The 16,413-nt window shown below is 36.7% G+C and overlaps 2 protein-coding genes across 3 annotated transcripts; one reads left to right on the plus strand and one right to left on the minus strand.

Annotated features, from left to right (window-relative positions):
* Positions 1-10,443: 10,443 nt before the first annotated feature.
* LOC126876828 (omega-amidase NIT2-A-like) lies at positions 10,444-12,152 on the minus strand. Its single transcript, XM_050639700.1, has 4 exons — positions 11,974-12,152; positions 11,405-11,573; positions 10,897-11,130; positions 10,444-10,745 (listed from the first exon to the last, which is right to left on the minus strand). Exons 1-3 carry the CDS (start codon positions 12,055-12,057, stop codon positions 10,997-10,999), a joined length of 387 nt encoding a protein of 128 aa, XP_050495657.1. The 5' UTR covers positions 12,058-12,152; the 3' UTR covers positions 10,444-10,745; positions 10,897-10,996.
* Positions 12,153-13,490: 1,338 nt separating this feature from the next.
* On the plus strand, positions 13,491-16,407 carry LOC126876824 (venom serine protease Bi-VSP-like). Of its 2 annotated transcripts, none has more exons than XM_050639689.1 (4): positions 13,491-13,636; positions 15,056-15,253; positions 15,424-15,519; positions 15,591-16,407. In XM_050639689.1, exons 1-4 carry the CDS (start codon positions 13,534-13,536, stop codon positions 15,785-15,787), a joined length of 594 nt encoding a protein of 197 aa, XP_050495646.1. In that variant the 5' UTR covers positions 13,491-13,533; the 3' UTR covers positions 15,788-16,407. The 2 variants fall into 2 exon arrangements, with proteins under 2 accessions (XP_050495646.1, XP_050495648.1); XM_050639691.1 differs by lacking the exon at positions 13,491-13,636 and adding an exon at positions 14,831-14,984.
* The last annotated feature ends 6 nt before the right edge of the window (positions 16,408-16,413 follow it).

The raw sequence follows: 16,413 nt of genomic DNA on the forward strand, positions 1-16,413 counted from the left end.
CAACATCCTTAGCCAGATTCTTCCTCCTCGTGATGTTCGCTAAGTCCTCCTGCTGGCCGCAAGAATCCGACGAGGACACCATCTCTTGGTCCACTTTACCAATCACCACGTGTCTTGCCACTATTCTCCGTTCCTCCGACACTTGCTGCACAGCTGCCCGATACTTCTTCAAAACTTCTGCTAACTCTTCTTTATTTTCTTCCAATTGCGACAGTAGCTCAGTTCGTTCGCGACTAGCTACATTAACACGATCTTCTGCTTCGGAACGTTGCCGCAGTACTTCCTGCAACGAAGCCAGCGTCTCATTCGGTTCTTGCTCCAGTGCCTGTTTCGCTTTAACTGCAACTGCTCTAGCGCATTCTGCATCTTCTAACTGGTTCTTCAGCTGTCGTAAAGCTGCTTTACCCGTCGAGTCACCTTTCGATCTCTCCAGCATCGTTTGAGCGTCTCTTAGCAATGCTTTGGTTCTCTTCAAATCTCTTTTTAGCCTATGTTGCATGTCCTTAACGTGTGACAAATCTATCTCACTCGCCTGTGTCTCTACATCTATCTTGAGGACTTCCGGACACTCATCGGGATTTTCGTCCTTTATTCTACTAATAAAAGATTCTCCCCCTTTTATACTTATTTCAACAGTGTCCAAAAAGTCTGCGCCAATAATAAGCGAATGTTGCATCACTGTGTCTGGAACTACGTGTATGGTTATACAGTACGACTCATTGTCTATAATAATGTTCGTCGAAAATTTCCCGAGCGTAAAATTCCTTCCGGAACCGACACCGCGAAATCCAACGATTTCCCGACTTAATCTGGGCGCTCCGATTTTCACATGCTGATCTGCTCGCATTAGAGTCAGCTCACTACCGGTGTCTATCAACGCGCTCAATTCGAAATTTTCCATCTTAACATCCTTACCACGCCTTGTTTTTAACGACCGAAACACGCTGTAAACTTTTTTTGAGGGCTCACCCAAATTGTCGCAACTTGATGCGATGTGTCCGTACTCCCTACATTTGAAGCATTTAGGTCCTCTCGACTTGCTCGGACACTCCGCACACACGTGCTCCGCATCACCGCAATTGTAGCATCGCGTCTTCCTCGCATCTCCAGATCGACCGGGTTCCTTGTTCCTCTCGGTTTCGGACAGCTTCGCCACCGGCTTTACCCTGTTACTCTTCGGCTCCTCAAATTTCGTCCTCATCTCCATATCTCTTTTTATCGCTTCGTAGCGCCTGAAACGCTCTTTTAATTGCTCGATATTCCTGGCTCCGTATAGCACAGTCTTGTTCGCGACCTCGTCGGGAATGCCTTGAATAATGTAGTCTATCAAGGATTGCGTATCAACCCTTCCTTGTTTTGCAATCCCGCACATGTGATACATATATTGTTGCAGACTCTCATCTGCTTTCTTCTTTCTATGGGATAACTCGCCATGTATCTGTTGGTCGCTTACTACATTTTCAAACTCATTCCTCAACGCCTTTTTTAGCTTTGCCCAGGACTTCGCGCATCGTTTTTGTCGTACGAAGGCCTGAGCGGAGCCTGCGAGTAATTTCTTAGCATAGGCCACCATGTGGGCGTCTGACCAACCCCACACTTCTGCCATTTCCTCGAAGTCTTCCACCCACTGATTTACCCTCAGCAGATCATCCCCGCTGAATTTCTCTAATGAGTCTTCCACGTCTTTAAGACTCAACATCGAACCGACGCATACCTTCTGCTGCTACTCATCGCGGTCCTGATACACCGCTCGCGTGCCTCTCCTGTATTCTCGCGCGCCTTGTTTATCGTCCTCGCCTTCACTTTCGTCGGAGCTCTCTTCTTCCGACGATACATCGTCCCCTTCTAGGGCCGCCTGTAGCCGCGCGCGTAGTTCGGATTTTCTTCCCGTTACCTTCAACCCCAAGCTAACGAGACGCGCTCTCAGCTCTTTCGTCCTCAGCTTCTCGAGGTCTTCCTCTCCCTCTTGACTGCGTTCGGCTCTCTGCTTGCTTCTTAGATCTCGCTGGTTTGTTGGTTCTTCGCCACGCTTCGAATCCTTAGGAGTAGATCGACCAGGTTTGCACGCTCTGTTCAACCTGGCAACCAGCACTGATCTCGCACCGGATATAGGCAGATTCATCTGTGCGAGCTTACTCCTCAGCTCCTCCAGCGTCAAATCCTCTTCACCCGACAATCGTTCGTCTTCAACGTTTGCCATTTTATTCTATTCTTTTCTACTCCCGCAGAAATAGCTCCGTTAAATCGTATCGTTTCTCTGTCTTATTCAATCCCGGACGAGCCCCCACTTGTAATATCGGAATATATTAATAATGGATTGAAAATACAGATATTAGTTAGACAGAGAAACGATGTTTGATTAACAGGAAAACTAAATGCAACGCTCGTATTTACAACAAATAACTTGACAACTATTTGGTAACTCTCTCTCTCTCTCTCTCTCTCTCTCTCTCTCACTAGCAACTCTAACACTCGACAACACTCGCAACTCAATTCTAACGGCTCTATGCTTCGACGTCTCGATCAACTCTGATTCTCGCAACACGCACACTTTTCGATTCGCCTTGGATAGCGAAACCGACCTTCTTCTAACGCGTTTTTAAAACGCGATGGCGCTATCACTTTCTAAAAGCGTCGTCTTTACATTTCCGATGGCCACGGGCACACCCGACTGCCAGATATACAATGTGTTATAAGAGTATCATTACCATACTTTTCATGAAAAGAGCAATTTTTCTTGATAACTATACTCTGTAACATAGATTGAAGTCGCTGATTTGATCCCTCTGATATCGTTGTCTTATGAGAGTCTCGCCTGGTCTTGATTGGTTCTGTTGACTCTTATCGTTGTGAAAAATCGATTCGTTGTGTACCTTTTTTGTATAGAGAATTATTTTGTGGTAGAATATAATGTTGTAATATTTGTGGTCTTTACTTTACTAATTTTGTCACTGTGCCGCTCTTTGGTTAGTTGAGCGATTCATATTCCGCATATATTCCGTACTTGCTTCGCTTGGTACTTTTATAATTTTCGCAGTTACAATAAAAAATTTAATTCTTAACAGATTAAAGATTTAACCTCTTGCTTTATAGTGTACAATAATTTTTTTTTTTTTTTTTTTTTTTTTTTTTTATAGGTTATGTGATCCATAGTTTGAGTAAGTAGTACATATATATATATATATTTACGTGACAAGCTTTCATTTCAATCTATATTTAAGATTAATATTTTATCAGTTTCTGTTCGTAACAACATCGAAGTAGTCAATAAGTTTGAAGAGTATAATTAAGGAAGTTATGAAGCAAGAGGTTAAGAACAAATTCTGAAAGAGGTTATGTACAACTCAGTAGTACTGCTTTACATTACTTTGCGAATTACTTTTCAAGCATAAAAATAGTTTAACAGCCATTTATAGTTACTTCCTTACCATTACATTCATTAAATTCGTTTGATTTTGTAAACAAAATAACCACGCTGACCAGTCTCTTATTTAAAATAGAATTATTTTGTCATATATCCAACAGTTTACTTTCTCTTCGTAAATATTATTAATAATTTTATCAATTTCGTATACTTCCATACTTCGTATAAGTGACAATGAATCAGAAGAGTTTCATGGCAATATTGAACAACATACAGTCAACTACAACACCATTAGATACATCCACCATACAGTCAATTACAACACCATTAGATAACAGCAATACAATAGATTATAATTTTCTACGTGTCATTGATTCATCATCATCATTTTCCATTTTTTTAGCATATGTAAAAACCATCCAATTTAAAGTGTTTAAATAACAATAGCCTATACAATATAATTTTATGTAAAAGAATTGATTATACCGTGCTTTAAAACCGTGCTTTAAAATCGATATACGCTGAAACAATACATCCCTCTGCGCTTCCAATTTGTTTTCGCACGAAGAATCAGTCCACTCATTCAAGGACTACGAAAGTTCTACTGGGATGAATGAAAACTTTTGTCTGACCCGGTGTGTATACACAAGATGCGCGAATCTCGAGTACAGCTTGCATTAATTAAAGTAATTGGTTGGTTTGGCTCTATATATATTCTTACTCTATATATACTTATATGTACTCTATATATATTCTCTATCTTATATATACCATAAAATATTTCGTGAAATCGCGTATTCGTGTCTAATGTCAGGGATTCTCTTTCCATAAGTCTGCGTTTTCTATATTATCTTTCTTCCTTATCAGTAGGCATTCTCACAATTTGTGATTAATACTGCTCGTACAGGAATGTTAGGTTTTTGACGTTGTAAAATTTCACGTGAAATAATAATGCCTATATATTGACTAATTTATCAATTAATTAAATCCGTGTATATCAAGTTTTCTATAATTTAGTACTTTCGTGTAACTACAGAAATTTGATGCAATATAAAACTTGATTAAAACAGCGATTCATTGGGAAACGAGAATAATGATGCAAATATCTTTGTATAGTTTTTATATAGGATTTCGATCGCATAATTAATCAGTATCTACTTACCAATCTTTAACTGAAGAATGTGAAGAAGGGCTGGCGGTATATAGACCGCAATTACGATCGTTTTCATGTAAATTGCCAAGCTGCTGTACATGTTTGTTATTCGTAAAAAGTTGCTATGACAAGCGGAAAGAAATAGACAATCCAGAAGTATCTGCAATAGAAATCAGAATACACTCGTTTTCGCATGGTTGGATCAATTTCGCGTGGGACTAACCTGATTGAACCTAACGCGGGATAATTGTGTTAGGGAAGTGATACATTTACACTGTACATGAGAGTGTGTGTGTAAGGGCCAGAGGGCGTCAAGGTCTTAGTGGAGACAAAAGACTGTTGCCAGATGTTAGAAGAATCTAGTATAGTCGGTTGGCGACAAGCGTGCGTGCAAGACGTTCTTCAGAGTGTAATATAGATGTATAACTGTTGCGTGGGAAATATAGTCAATTATTTGTATTCCCAAATCCTCGAATTTCCTTAACATGGTAGCAGAGCGTGGTTACTAGTTTTGCAAGATATTTAGTGCGTGGTTACGATCTTGCGAGTGAGTTTTCAGTAAAGAAAAAAAAACTTTCAGAGGAACAAAATATACTTCGAGCACGTAGGAACGCTTGAGTAAGAAAAGAAAAAAAAAAGAAGAATCAATTAAAATGGAGAGATCGGAAATCATGATACCTATATTCGATGGTGAGGATTATGGAATGTGGAAGCAAAGAATCACGATGTTTCTCAAATATAAGGAATGCGAGGTTGTTACAACTAGAATGAAGAACGAAAGAGACGATGAAGACTGGGACAAAAAGGATTTGAAGGCGATAAATATAATTTATAGTGCAATATCGAACAGACAATTGGAGTATGTTAGGGAAGGAAAAACGGCGTATGATATAATAAAAAGGTTCGATGAAATGTACTTGAAAGAGTCGACGGCACTGCAGATCGTATGCAGAAGGAGATTGGAAAACATAAGACTGGAGAACTACACTGATTCAGCATCATTCTTTAACGATTTCGAAAAATTAATAAATGAATTAAAAAGTGCGGGCGCACAAGTAAGTGAGAGGGAAAAGCTGAATTACATGCTGAATACGTTACCCGAAGAATACAGCTACATAGCGGACATAATAGACGCATTGAAAGAAGAGAATCAAACGGTAGCGTATGTGAAAAATAAAATAGAAATAGCAGAGAAGAAAAATAAATCCAATCGAGGAGAAAGGCAAACCAACGCCTTTTCTGCAAAAAAGGAAGGATGCTTCAGATGTGGAAGATTAGGACACTTTGCGAGAGAGTGTCAAAATGGCGTCCAAGCGGGAAGCAGTAACGGCTATTGGCATGGGCCAACACGTGGTCGAAACAGAGGAAGAGAGAACAAAGGCAATACGAGCAGAGGACGTGGAAACTTTCATCGTCAATCAAGAACCGGCACGGGCGAGCATGGAAACTCAAGAGCAGGCATATGGACAGCAACGGCGCACGCAGCAAACAGCAGTGAGACGAATGAAATAAGTAAGAACGAAATAGTGTGGCTATTAGATAGCGGTTGTACCGATCACATAATTAATAATATAAATTATTTCGATAAATCTATCGACCTAAAAGAACCGGTAAATATATATTTAGGCGATAATAGACCGATAAAAGCGACAAAAGTTGGGAATGTTATAAGTTATTTTGAAGCATTCGGAAAACAAAATAAAATAAATATGAGGAAAGTATTTTACGCGAAAGAAATGTCCGCAAATTTGATTAGTTTAGGTAAACTAACAGACAATAAGAATACGGTTATTTCCAAACGAAATATTGCGAAAGTAATAGATGAGGATAATATACTTACAGCTGTAGCGTTCAAAGAGAATGGGACATATAGAATAAAAAGTATATTGAAAGGGAAGAAGCACTTAGTAAACAGCGCCGAACGTAGTGGTATGAGTAAAAAGGAAAGATGGCATAGGATGCTAGGACACGTAAATTTTAAATATTTAGAGATTTTGGGTAAAGAGCAGCTAGTGACTGGCATACCGAATGAATTTGAAAAGGAACTTTTGAAATGTAGGGTGTGTATAGAAAGCAAAATGCATAACTTACCTTTCAAAAATAATCGAACTAAGGCTAGGGAAATAATGGAAATTATTCATACGGACGTATGTGGTCCCTTTAAGACTACCGGATTCAATGGAGAAAAATATTTCATTTCATTTATCGATGATTATAGTAAAATAGCTAGGATCTATTGTATAAAATCAAAAGATGAGGTCTTTGATTCTTTCGTACAGTTCGTAAATGAAGCCGAAAATTTAACGGGCAAGAGGTTAAAAATATTAAGATGCGATAATGGTAAAGAATATTTAAATAATCGAATTTATAAATTTGCTAGGGATAAAGGTATAAGAATAAATAATTGCCCAACATACGTACATGAATTAAACGGGACAGCGGAAAGGTATAATAGAACAGTGATGGACATGGCGCGTTGCTTGTTAGCGGAAGCGAAAGTACATAAAAGGTACTGGCCGGAAATAGTTTGAAACACCAGCTCAGATAAATGACCCTCTAACTTACCTTTGTCCTCATCGACGTCAGTGATTTTAAAGCTAGTTATAAAGTGCACTTCTCAGCCAGCGTCCACGGCAGTCAATATTATTTAACGGGTCTTAACGCGATGTAAAAAGGGAAAAAGGAGGAAAGAAGGAACAGGGAAGCAAAGAGGAAAAACGAATTTTTCATTTTCTCGAAACTGGATCAAGTTTCAGGCTGCTCGCCAAAGAGTCTGTAGCTAACGAGACAAGATTAGACAAACCACGCTTTAAAATCCCCACAGAACTATAATAATCCTCGAAATCAATACGATTCGTCGATCCATCGCCTGATTAAAAAATGAGATAGGATGAAGCTCACTAGTCGGCCTTTGAACTTTCAATAGTGATTCTCTGTAAATGCTTGAAATTGACGCTTGGATTCTTTCCAGATTAACTAGCTTTGCCCCTCCCTCCCTTTATCTATTTTCTTAGATCGACTTAGACTGCCACAACATATTATCTTTCTTCTTTTCTTTTCTTTTCTTTTCTTTTCTTTTCTTTTCTTTTCTTTTCTTTTCTTTTCTTTTCTTTTCTTTTCTTTTCTTTTCTTTTCTTTTCTTTTCTTTTCTTTTTAGTGGTTAGAGATAAATTTTTCATGTCCTGACTGATAGTTATTTAAAAATACGATATCGCGATTGCTCGTCAAATTTTAAGCCAAGATCTTGACGTAATATTACACAAACTAGCCTCGCTATGTGTAAAACAAAAATAATTCATGCCCGTAATAAAACCGCTGAAAACGAGATCGATGTCAATGAAGTTGACAATGAGGTACGTGGTAGTGATAAAAGTCGATTAATCTTTCTTTTCGAAAATTCAGAGATTCATCCGTTACGGGTTCCCTACGTACTCGTACAAAAAAAATACAGGACAGTTAGAAGTACAATTAATTGATCCTAACATCGCCGTACAAGGAGTCCTAATAGACTTCGCGAGCGCAGAGTAGTACGTGATAGAACAAGCGACTTAATTACAGCCAAAAATCATAAAGCCTAGTAATTCACCGTTCGCGAGCCCCGTGTTACTCGTGAAGACGAACAATGGTTCAGATAGATGATAGGTAGATTTTCGAGAACTAAATAAATATACGGTCGCGGATCGGTATCCTTTACCCCTCACTGCGGATCAAGTCGCGAGATTGCAAAAGCGAGATATTTTATTATTCTGGACATGGCCGGTGGGTTTCTCCAAATCCCTATTCATCCTAATTCTAGGAAGTATACAGCATTGATTACCCTCGATGAACAATTTGGATAATAAGTTGTTGTTTTCTTCGAATTCTTTTGTGCCTTTGTTCGATCCATTCTAAGTTGATCTAAGAAAATAGATAAAGGGAGGGAGGGGCAAAGCTAGTTAATCTGGAAAGAATCCAAGCGTCAATTTCAAGCATTTACAGAGAATCAAGCGGGCTGGTTAAGGTCGTGAGTTGAGCAATTATCCCGCGTTAGGTTCAATCAGGTTAGTCCCACGCGAAATTGATCCAACCATGCGAAAACGTGTATTCTGAGTGTATTCTGATTTCTGTTGCAGATACTTCTGGATTGTTTATTTCTTTCCGCTTGTCATCGCAACTTTTTACGAATAACAAACATGTACAGCAGCTTGGCAATTTACATGAAAACGATCATAATTGCGGTCTATATACCGCCAGCCCTTCTTCACATTCTTCAGTTAAAGATTGGTAAGTTGATACTGATTAATTATGCAATCGAAATCCTATATAATGGCTACAAAAAATATTTGCATCATTATTCTCGTTTCCTAATGAATCGCTGTTTTAATCAAGTTTTATATTGCATCAAATTTCTGTAGTTACACGAAAGTACTAAATTATAGAAAACTTGATATACACGGATTTAATTAATTGATAAATTAGTCAATATATAGGCATTATTATTTCACGTGAAATTTTACAACGTCAAAAACCTAACATTCCTGTACGAGCAGTATTAATCACAAATTGTGAGAATGCCTACTGATAAGGAAGAAAGATAATATAGAAAACGCAGACTTATGGAAAGAGAATCCCTGACATTAGACACGAATACGCGATTTCACGAAATATTTTATGGTATATATAAGATAGAGAATATACATAGAGTACATATAAGTATATATAGAGTAAGAATATATATAGAGTATATATAAGTACCAAAAATACATCCTAAGACGTGTATGCGATCTACGCTGTATGGGACGTGTTATAAATGGTTTCCGCTACTCAACCGCATTTGAATTTGTGAACACGATCGAACAATTGACACGAATTATTAATTCCCGTCTCTACTCTAGTAACGATTTGCTTTGGAACGAGGTCGAATCGTTCTGATTCCGCGCATGATTAACAAATAAGTACAGAGGACATCAATTACTTGGATGGCCTTCCTGAAACTTGATCCAGTTTCGAGAAAATGAAAAATTCGTTTCTTCTCTTTGCTTCCCTGTTCCTTCTTTCCTCCTTTTCCCTTTTTACATCGCTTTGTTTTACATCGCAATTTACATTTATTTGTAAAGTTTGAATCTCCTCGATATTGAAGATGTTGAAGCTGCAAGTATGTATTTCATTTTAATCCATTCGAGACCGAGATTTAATTGTAAGACGATACCTAGGTGTCGCTACGATTTGAATGTTTAGTTAGAATGATTCTGTGTTTTACTCTCTCCAGGGTATCCTTTTCATACTTTGATTTTAAATCGATGACAATCTTAAATAGTATGCCTCATATTTTTAAAATATAAAATTATATACTATGTTATTCTATAATGTATTATGTACAGTTAAATATATATATATAATAATTCTATATTGAAAAAAATATGAAATTAACATGATATATACATTACTACGTAAGTTATATATAAAATATGTATATTATACCCTTGCCTACTGACTGATATGAATTTCTTTCGGTCTCGAATGCGTTAAAAGAGAGCGCAAAGAAGGCGAAATTACTTATTGTAATTAGTAAATCGACCTGAGAGGCAGACAGATACAAGAAAGAAGGAATATTATATTAGCGGCATTATCATGTTTTTGCTCTCTTTAAGTCTTTCATCGAGACAGACAATCTACAGGTATTAATCGACCAATTTCTCCAAGCTGATAACTTCGAATTGATGTTTCTATATAAGAAGTGTTATGTGTTAATCTGTCTAAATGTTTAAAAGGTGTTATAAATTAAATGTTGTTAAACGATACGTAATTGCCTTTTGATCGTAAATTTTACTATCAAGGGGTCTTTTATGTATGCGTAATCATTGTGAATTATAACAATTTATGTGATCGATATTAAAGGTGTTTAAAAGCATGTAGTTTTTTTCTATATTACTATTCTCCTATATTATTATCCTATATTATTATAGCATTCCTATATTATTATAATATCCAATTACATGTTGATACACAAGATATACAGATTATTATTTATAACGTTTTGGTTTTCTTAATTGAGTCATTCATTTAGTACAAATGATAAGAAATTAGTAATAATTCACAAAAAAAGGATATCGTAGTAGAAATATTATAAAAAAACATTTTCTGTTTTAGTGTAGAGTTACTCCTTCTTACAGACAGTGTCGTACAAATCTGTACGTCTCTGAGAAAATGTAGGTATCTGAGCCCTTACTTCCTCAACAACTTTTAGATCTGATAGAAAAAAGAAACATACGAAGTAATAAGTAATGCTTACTAATAAATTCAACAAATACAGAGGAAGATGGCTAAATCGATAAATTAACGAGACTAAAAATTAATTACATCATGGATCTCTCGCTTTTAATTTTAAGCTGTAAATTACCGATATCGGTGACTGCCATATTCTCTTGAGTTTCCAAATCGTAAAGAATCTTTCCCCAGGGATTGGTCAACTGTGTATGTCCCCATGCGACGTAACTTGCTTAAGGAACACGAGCCGGTGATATGCAGGCAACGTATAATTGATTATCATTCGCTCTGAAACGCTGAAGTAATGACCAGTGCAGTGGTCCAGTGGTCATATTGAATGCCGCTGGATATATCAGCATTTGGCAACCTAACCCAGAGAAGCAGGAAATATGAAGCCACCGAATACCAATTAACTTCGTAGTTGCACGATTCACATTCCATCATTTCTGAATATGCGAGGACAGTCCTCTTATTGTGCTTTTAATTCTTTTATTTGTTTCATTTTCAGCAAATATACTGGTTTTTTAAATTAAGCTTCTTTTTATACAGAGTTACAGATTATATTAATTTTATATAGAATATATTTAAGAAAGATATTTAATTTTTTGCTAGTTAAGTATTGATCGATTAAGTTACTGTACCTTTGTTCCGATAAATGCGTGCCATTTCCTCGAATCTAATATCATAGCAAATGCCAATACCTATTTTGCAGCCCTTCACATCGAACGTCGTTAGGGAGTTACCAGGACTGAGTGAATCACTCTCTCGAAAAGTAATCTTATTAGGAATGTCGATGTCGAATAGATGTACCTAATAACATAAAAATGTAGTCGCTAATTCTATTGCTGCAACTTTTGTAATTTAATATCAAAGTTACCAACTCCTAAACTTTAATTATTTTTTATTTAATAACTGACAGCGTTTTTATCACTTTCTTTTATTAAAAAATCCTATCATTTAATAATGTTTAAAAAGGAGAAAAAATAAGTATAATAATATTTTAAGTATGTGAAAAATTTATACAACACAAACACATTACAACAAAAATGGGCGTTTCCCGTATCATAACGTATTTTATAAACCGTAAATTATAGAATTGGTTATAGTATACGTATGTACATATGTATATTCCTAAATTATTCCTAGATAGAGTCACTTTCTTCGCCCCAATATTTTCAAATTCAAAGCCATAAAGGAATATATTACTTACCTTTCGGTGTTTTGCTATCAAAGTTCCATCGGGACCCCAAATAGTACAGGTATTGTACAATTTATCGCCCCCTATTTCAGGCATCGTACCACCAACTACATAGATGTTGTTTTCTTTAGCTGCGTTCGATGAAGCAACGCTCGTTTCACCATCAGGAATACTCTCGGCGTATTTTGGAAAGTACTCTGCATTGCAATATTTCAATTAATGAAAAATAACTGTCTTTTGTTCCAACCATAAATTAAATTGAAATGTTTGTCAGTTTTTTATTTTTTAAATTATTAAAATAACTAAGTTTTATATTTCGACTTAATTAAATATGCAATTACTTAGCTAATAGTATATATAATAAATTGTTTCTACAGGTTCAAAATGAAAAATGAATATTTAGAAATATTTAATTACGACAATGCTATTTGTGTTAGCATCAGTGGCTTGTTACTCAACGACTTTGCTAGTACTTTTTCAAACATAAAGTTAGTTTTCAATTAACACTTATACTAGAGGCGGAATTATAAATGCAAAATAATTGATAATACTAATTTATAAGTACCTAATTATTAGTATCTTAAAAAATATATTTATACAAAAATCACGATAATCATGAAAATGGGGAAATCCTATATTCTCGAATCAATTCACAATTTATTTTGCATATTAATTAGATTCCGCGCTCATCAGTACGTACTCACTGGCGACATCGAGAAAATTCCTGTATCGGCAATTCCTCGTACGACCAGAGGATCGGAAATATCAAAGGATATTATGGCGCAGCGCGAGTGGAGAAACAGAAACATATGAGCTTAACACCGTAATACTCTTATCATAGAAATAGAAGCAGTCCTCAATTCCCGCCCTCTAACTTCTATCTCCACCGATCCAAATGATCTCCTAGCCCTCACTCCCGGACATTTCCTCATTGGCGATTCATTAATGTGCTTACGTGATCGAGATTTCAGGGACATTCCATCGAACCGACTCTCCAAATGGCAGCATATCCAACAGCTTAAACAACATTTTTGGAACCGCTGGCATAAGGAGTATTTGAACGAGCTAACCAACCGCAATAAATGGAGCAAGGGTGGACACAGCATCCAAAAGGGCACAATCGTCATCCTCAGAGAGGACAACGTTCCCTCCATGCATTGGCCTCTGGGCCGAGTTATCAAGATTCATCCAGGCGCCGATGGTGTCATCCGGACAGCTACAGTTCAGACGGCAAAGAGCATTTTGGATCGGGGCGTCAAAAGGCTTGTCCCACTGCCAATTCAACCCGATCTCGAGAAACCCGAACAACTAGCCACCGAGACGAAATAAGATGGGAACTTCAACCACACCTCCCTAGTTTGATCGGTACCCTCTCAACGGGGGGAGAATGTTACGCCATGCGGCTTACCATAGGTCATATTCTTAACTATCGATCGCGGCACTATAATGTCGCAGACGGATCGTCGTGTCTGCCCGGCAAACAAACATTGTAGTGGCAAGCGCATGGTTCATTAAGCAGGGCGACTTCCAGAAACGTCGACTCGTGGCCCGTATTTTACCTCGCGTAAAAGAATGTGGCGTGATCCGAACGTAGTGGGGGTCGCCTTCCAGAAAAAACGAAAAAAATCGAAAGGCGTTCAGAACTTTTCGAGATGTCGAACCGTCAACACATGTGGTATGTCGCGCATTACTTATCAACCAAAACGCAGTTACATTTTTTTTGTTCCATTTATATCTTTCTAGTTAATAAGTTGTTGAAATAAACATTAATTTATTTGTGTTAATTCTGTGGAATTTCGTTGAACTACCCTTATTATCATAATCGAAATAAGGGGATCGATCAGTTCGTGGCGTCGATTATTTAATCGTAACGGGAACTTACAACTCTCGTTGACGTGCTATCTCGCGATCGCGTCTCTCCGCGAACGGTCGAAACAAAATGATTCACACTAAAAACTGTCCTGAATTCCTAAGAATTTATTTACCGCAAAACTGACAAAGTGTTTATTTAAAACATGAGGTTGAAGGTAGTCCTTTTCTTTCATTTCATTCATTTTCATTTTCTTTCTTAAGTATGGCTAACACAATATCTAATCAATTAAAATTTTATATTTTCACGTGAAAAGTTTCTTTAGATAATTATTATCAACATGATGACTAACTCTTACGGATTAATACGTGTCTGTAGGGCAATCCGGTGGACTTGATCGGCCTTTTACTTCGAAAGTTGAGTAATCGGTGTCGCTTTCTTACGCATCTTTGAACTGTATAAATGTTTTAAAATTGTTTGATCCAGAATGTACCACACCGGACAATCAAGAAGGCAGGTGCCTTGACTACAGAAAATGTAAACCTCTGCAAGAAATATGGCAGATACAGTACCGTACAGCCACCGATTTTTATAGACGATCAGTGTGCAGATACCAGGGCAATGTTACGATCGTTTGCTGTCCGAACGATCCAAACAAAGAGAAGAGAGAAATTTTAATAAAAACTGTGTATAAGTATAAGGCTTTGCGACCACCATACTGTGGTTTTAGCAACGTCTCTCATACCAGGGTGGTCGATGGTAAACCAGCTGAACTTGGTACGTTTTATGTCTTTCTTTCCGATTAATAATAAGCCATTTACTGCAAAGAATGAACTTTAAAGGCATTAAACAGCACATCAATGTACATTTCAATTAGACTAAATAATAATGCTATGATTTTATCGGTAGTAACTTTACTTATTAACTTGAATTATTTCTTTCTTTTACTTCATGTTAGGAAGAGTATCTTTTTGCTTGAAATAAAAAATTGATATAGGAGTAATAATATGGATAGAGATCAAAAACTGTTAGGGCAGAAATTACACGTTTGAACTTTATAGTTCAGTATAGTTCAAATAGAAATTATATAGAATTATTTAATAATTTGTATTCCACTGGAATAAAAATTTAATTTCTGTCTTTATCAAATCTCTATTTCAGAGTATTTGTACGTATGTACTTATCGTCTGCTGTATGATCGAATATCGAATAGGTAATAATCGTTGTTACCCGTTATGTGAGAAAAAATTATGTATATTCACAACTATGACTATTGCATTTTAGGCGCTTGGCCATGGATCGCTGCATTAGGTTTTCGTAATCCCCGAAACCCAGACAAACCACTATGGAAGTGCGGAGGTTCCCTGATATCGGCTAGGCATGTTTTGACCGCAGCACATTGTGCACATATGGATGGAATAGAAAACATACACAATCATAATATTGCCATTCTTAGATTGGTGGAGGAGGTGCCATTTTCGAGTAAGTCCTCAAATATATATATATATATATATGCTATTGAGTATTACTGAAGTATCATATCCTGAAATTTCTTACTGTACACATATATTGTGTCATAAAGCGTGTATAATTCTTTCTCATACTTTTGGTCATTGGTTTCCTGCATTTTCATTTATTTTTTTATTTTTCAGGGTACGTATATCCCATTTGTACGAAAGAGCCCCTACGAAAGAGCAACTTCGTCGGCTATAACCCCCTTGTTGCTGGATCGGGAGCATTAAGATATAGTAAGTGATATCAATTTTATAATAAAATTAAATAGTTCCAGTCTTAAATATCTTTCTTATTTTCTTCGTAGGACGACCACGACGTAATGCATTAATGGAAGTACAAATGCCAGTGATTAAGAACGCCGAATGCAAAATAGCTTATTCCAAATTTCCTAATGCACCTGATATCACTGATGGTATAATATGCGCCGAACATGCTCAGGGTGGAGAGGATTCTTGTACGGTAATTAAGTTACAGAGTTACTACAAACTATACGGTATCTGAAGACACGTCGATTCGAATTAACATCAAATCGACGTCTTAAACATTAAAAATAATAGATAAACACAATTTAATAGTTTTGCCCACTTCTCACACCTCGTTATGGTATTTAATCTAATTTCCTTCTAATCTTAGTTTTGCTCAAAATACATATAACATGTACGTTATAAATTGGAGTATTTCAATACACAAATCAATAGAAGATTATTACTGTATATAAGTATAATTTCAATACAATTCGATCGATATATTTCAGTATCTTTGATTAAAAATTTAACGATCCTTTCAGGCTGACCGCGGCGGACCACTGCTGATACAACATGAATTAACCTCGTATTTAATAAGTATTGTGTCTTATGCTTATAAGTGCGGCACAGCTGGGTATCCCAGCGTTTACACTAGGGTCACATCGTACCTTGACTTCATTCTCCAAGCGATGCAATAATATGATATTACTGTTCCATAAATATCATTGTGTAAAAAACGTAAAGTTGGATTTTCTTATTGTGGAGATAAGAAACAGCTCAAATTTACATTGTTTTGTACGTTACAAATTATAGGCTTAAAATGTACGAAATGTAACTTTGAAACGACACTAATTTTTTACGCACGATAAACCTCCACGACTT

The sequence above is a fragment of the Bombus huntii genome, unplaced genomic scaffold (assembly GCF_024542735.1).
Source record: "Bombus huntii isolate Logan2020A unplaced genomic scaffold, iyBomHunt1.1 ctg00000097.1, whole genome shotgun sequence".
In the NCBI taxonomy this organism is placed as follows: Eukaryota; Metazoa; Arthropoda; class Insecta; order Hymenoptera; family Apidae; genus Bombus; species Bombus huntii.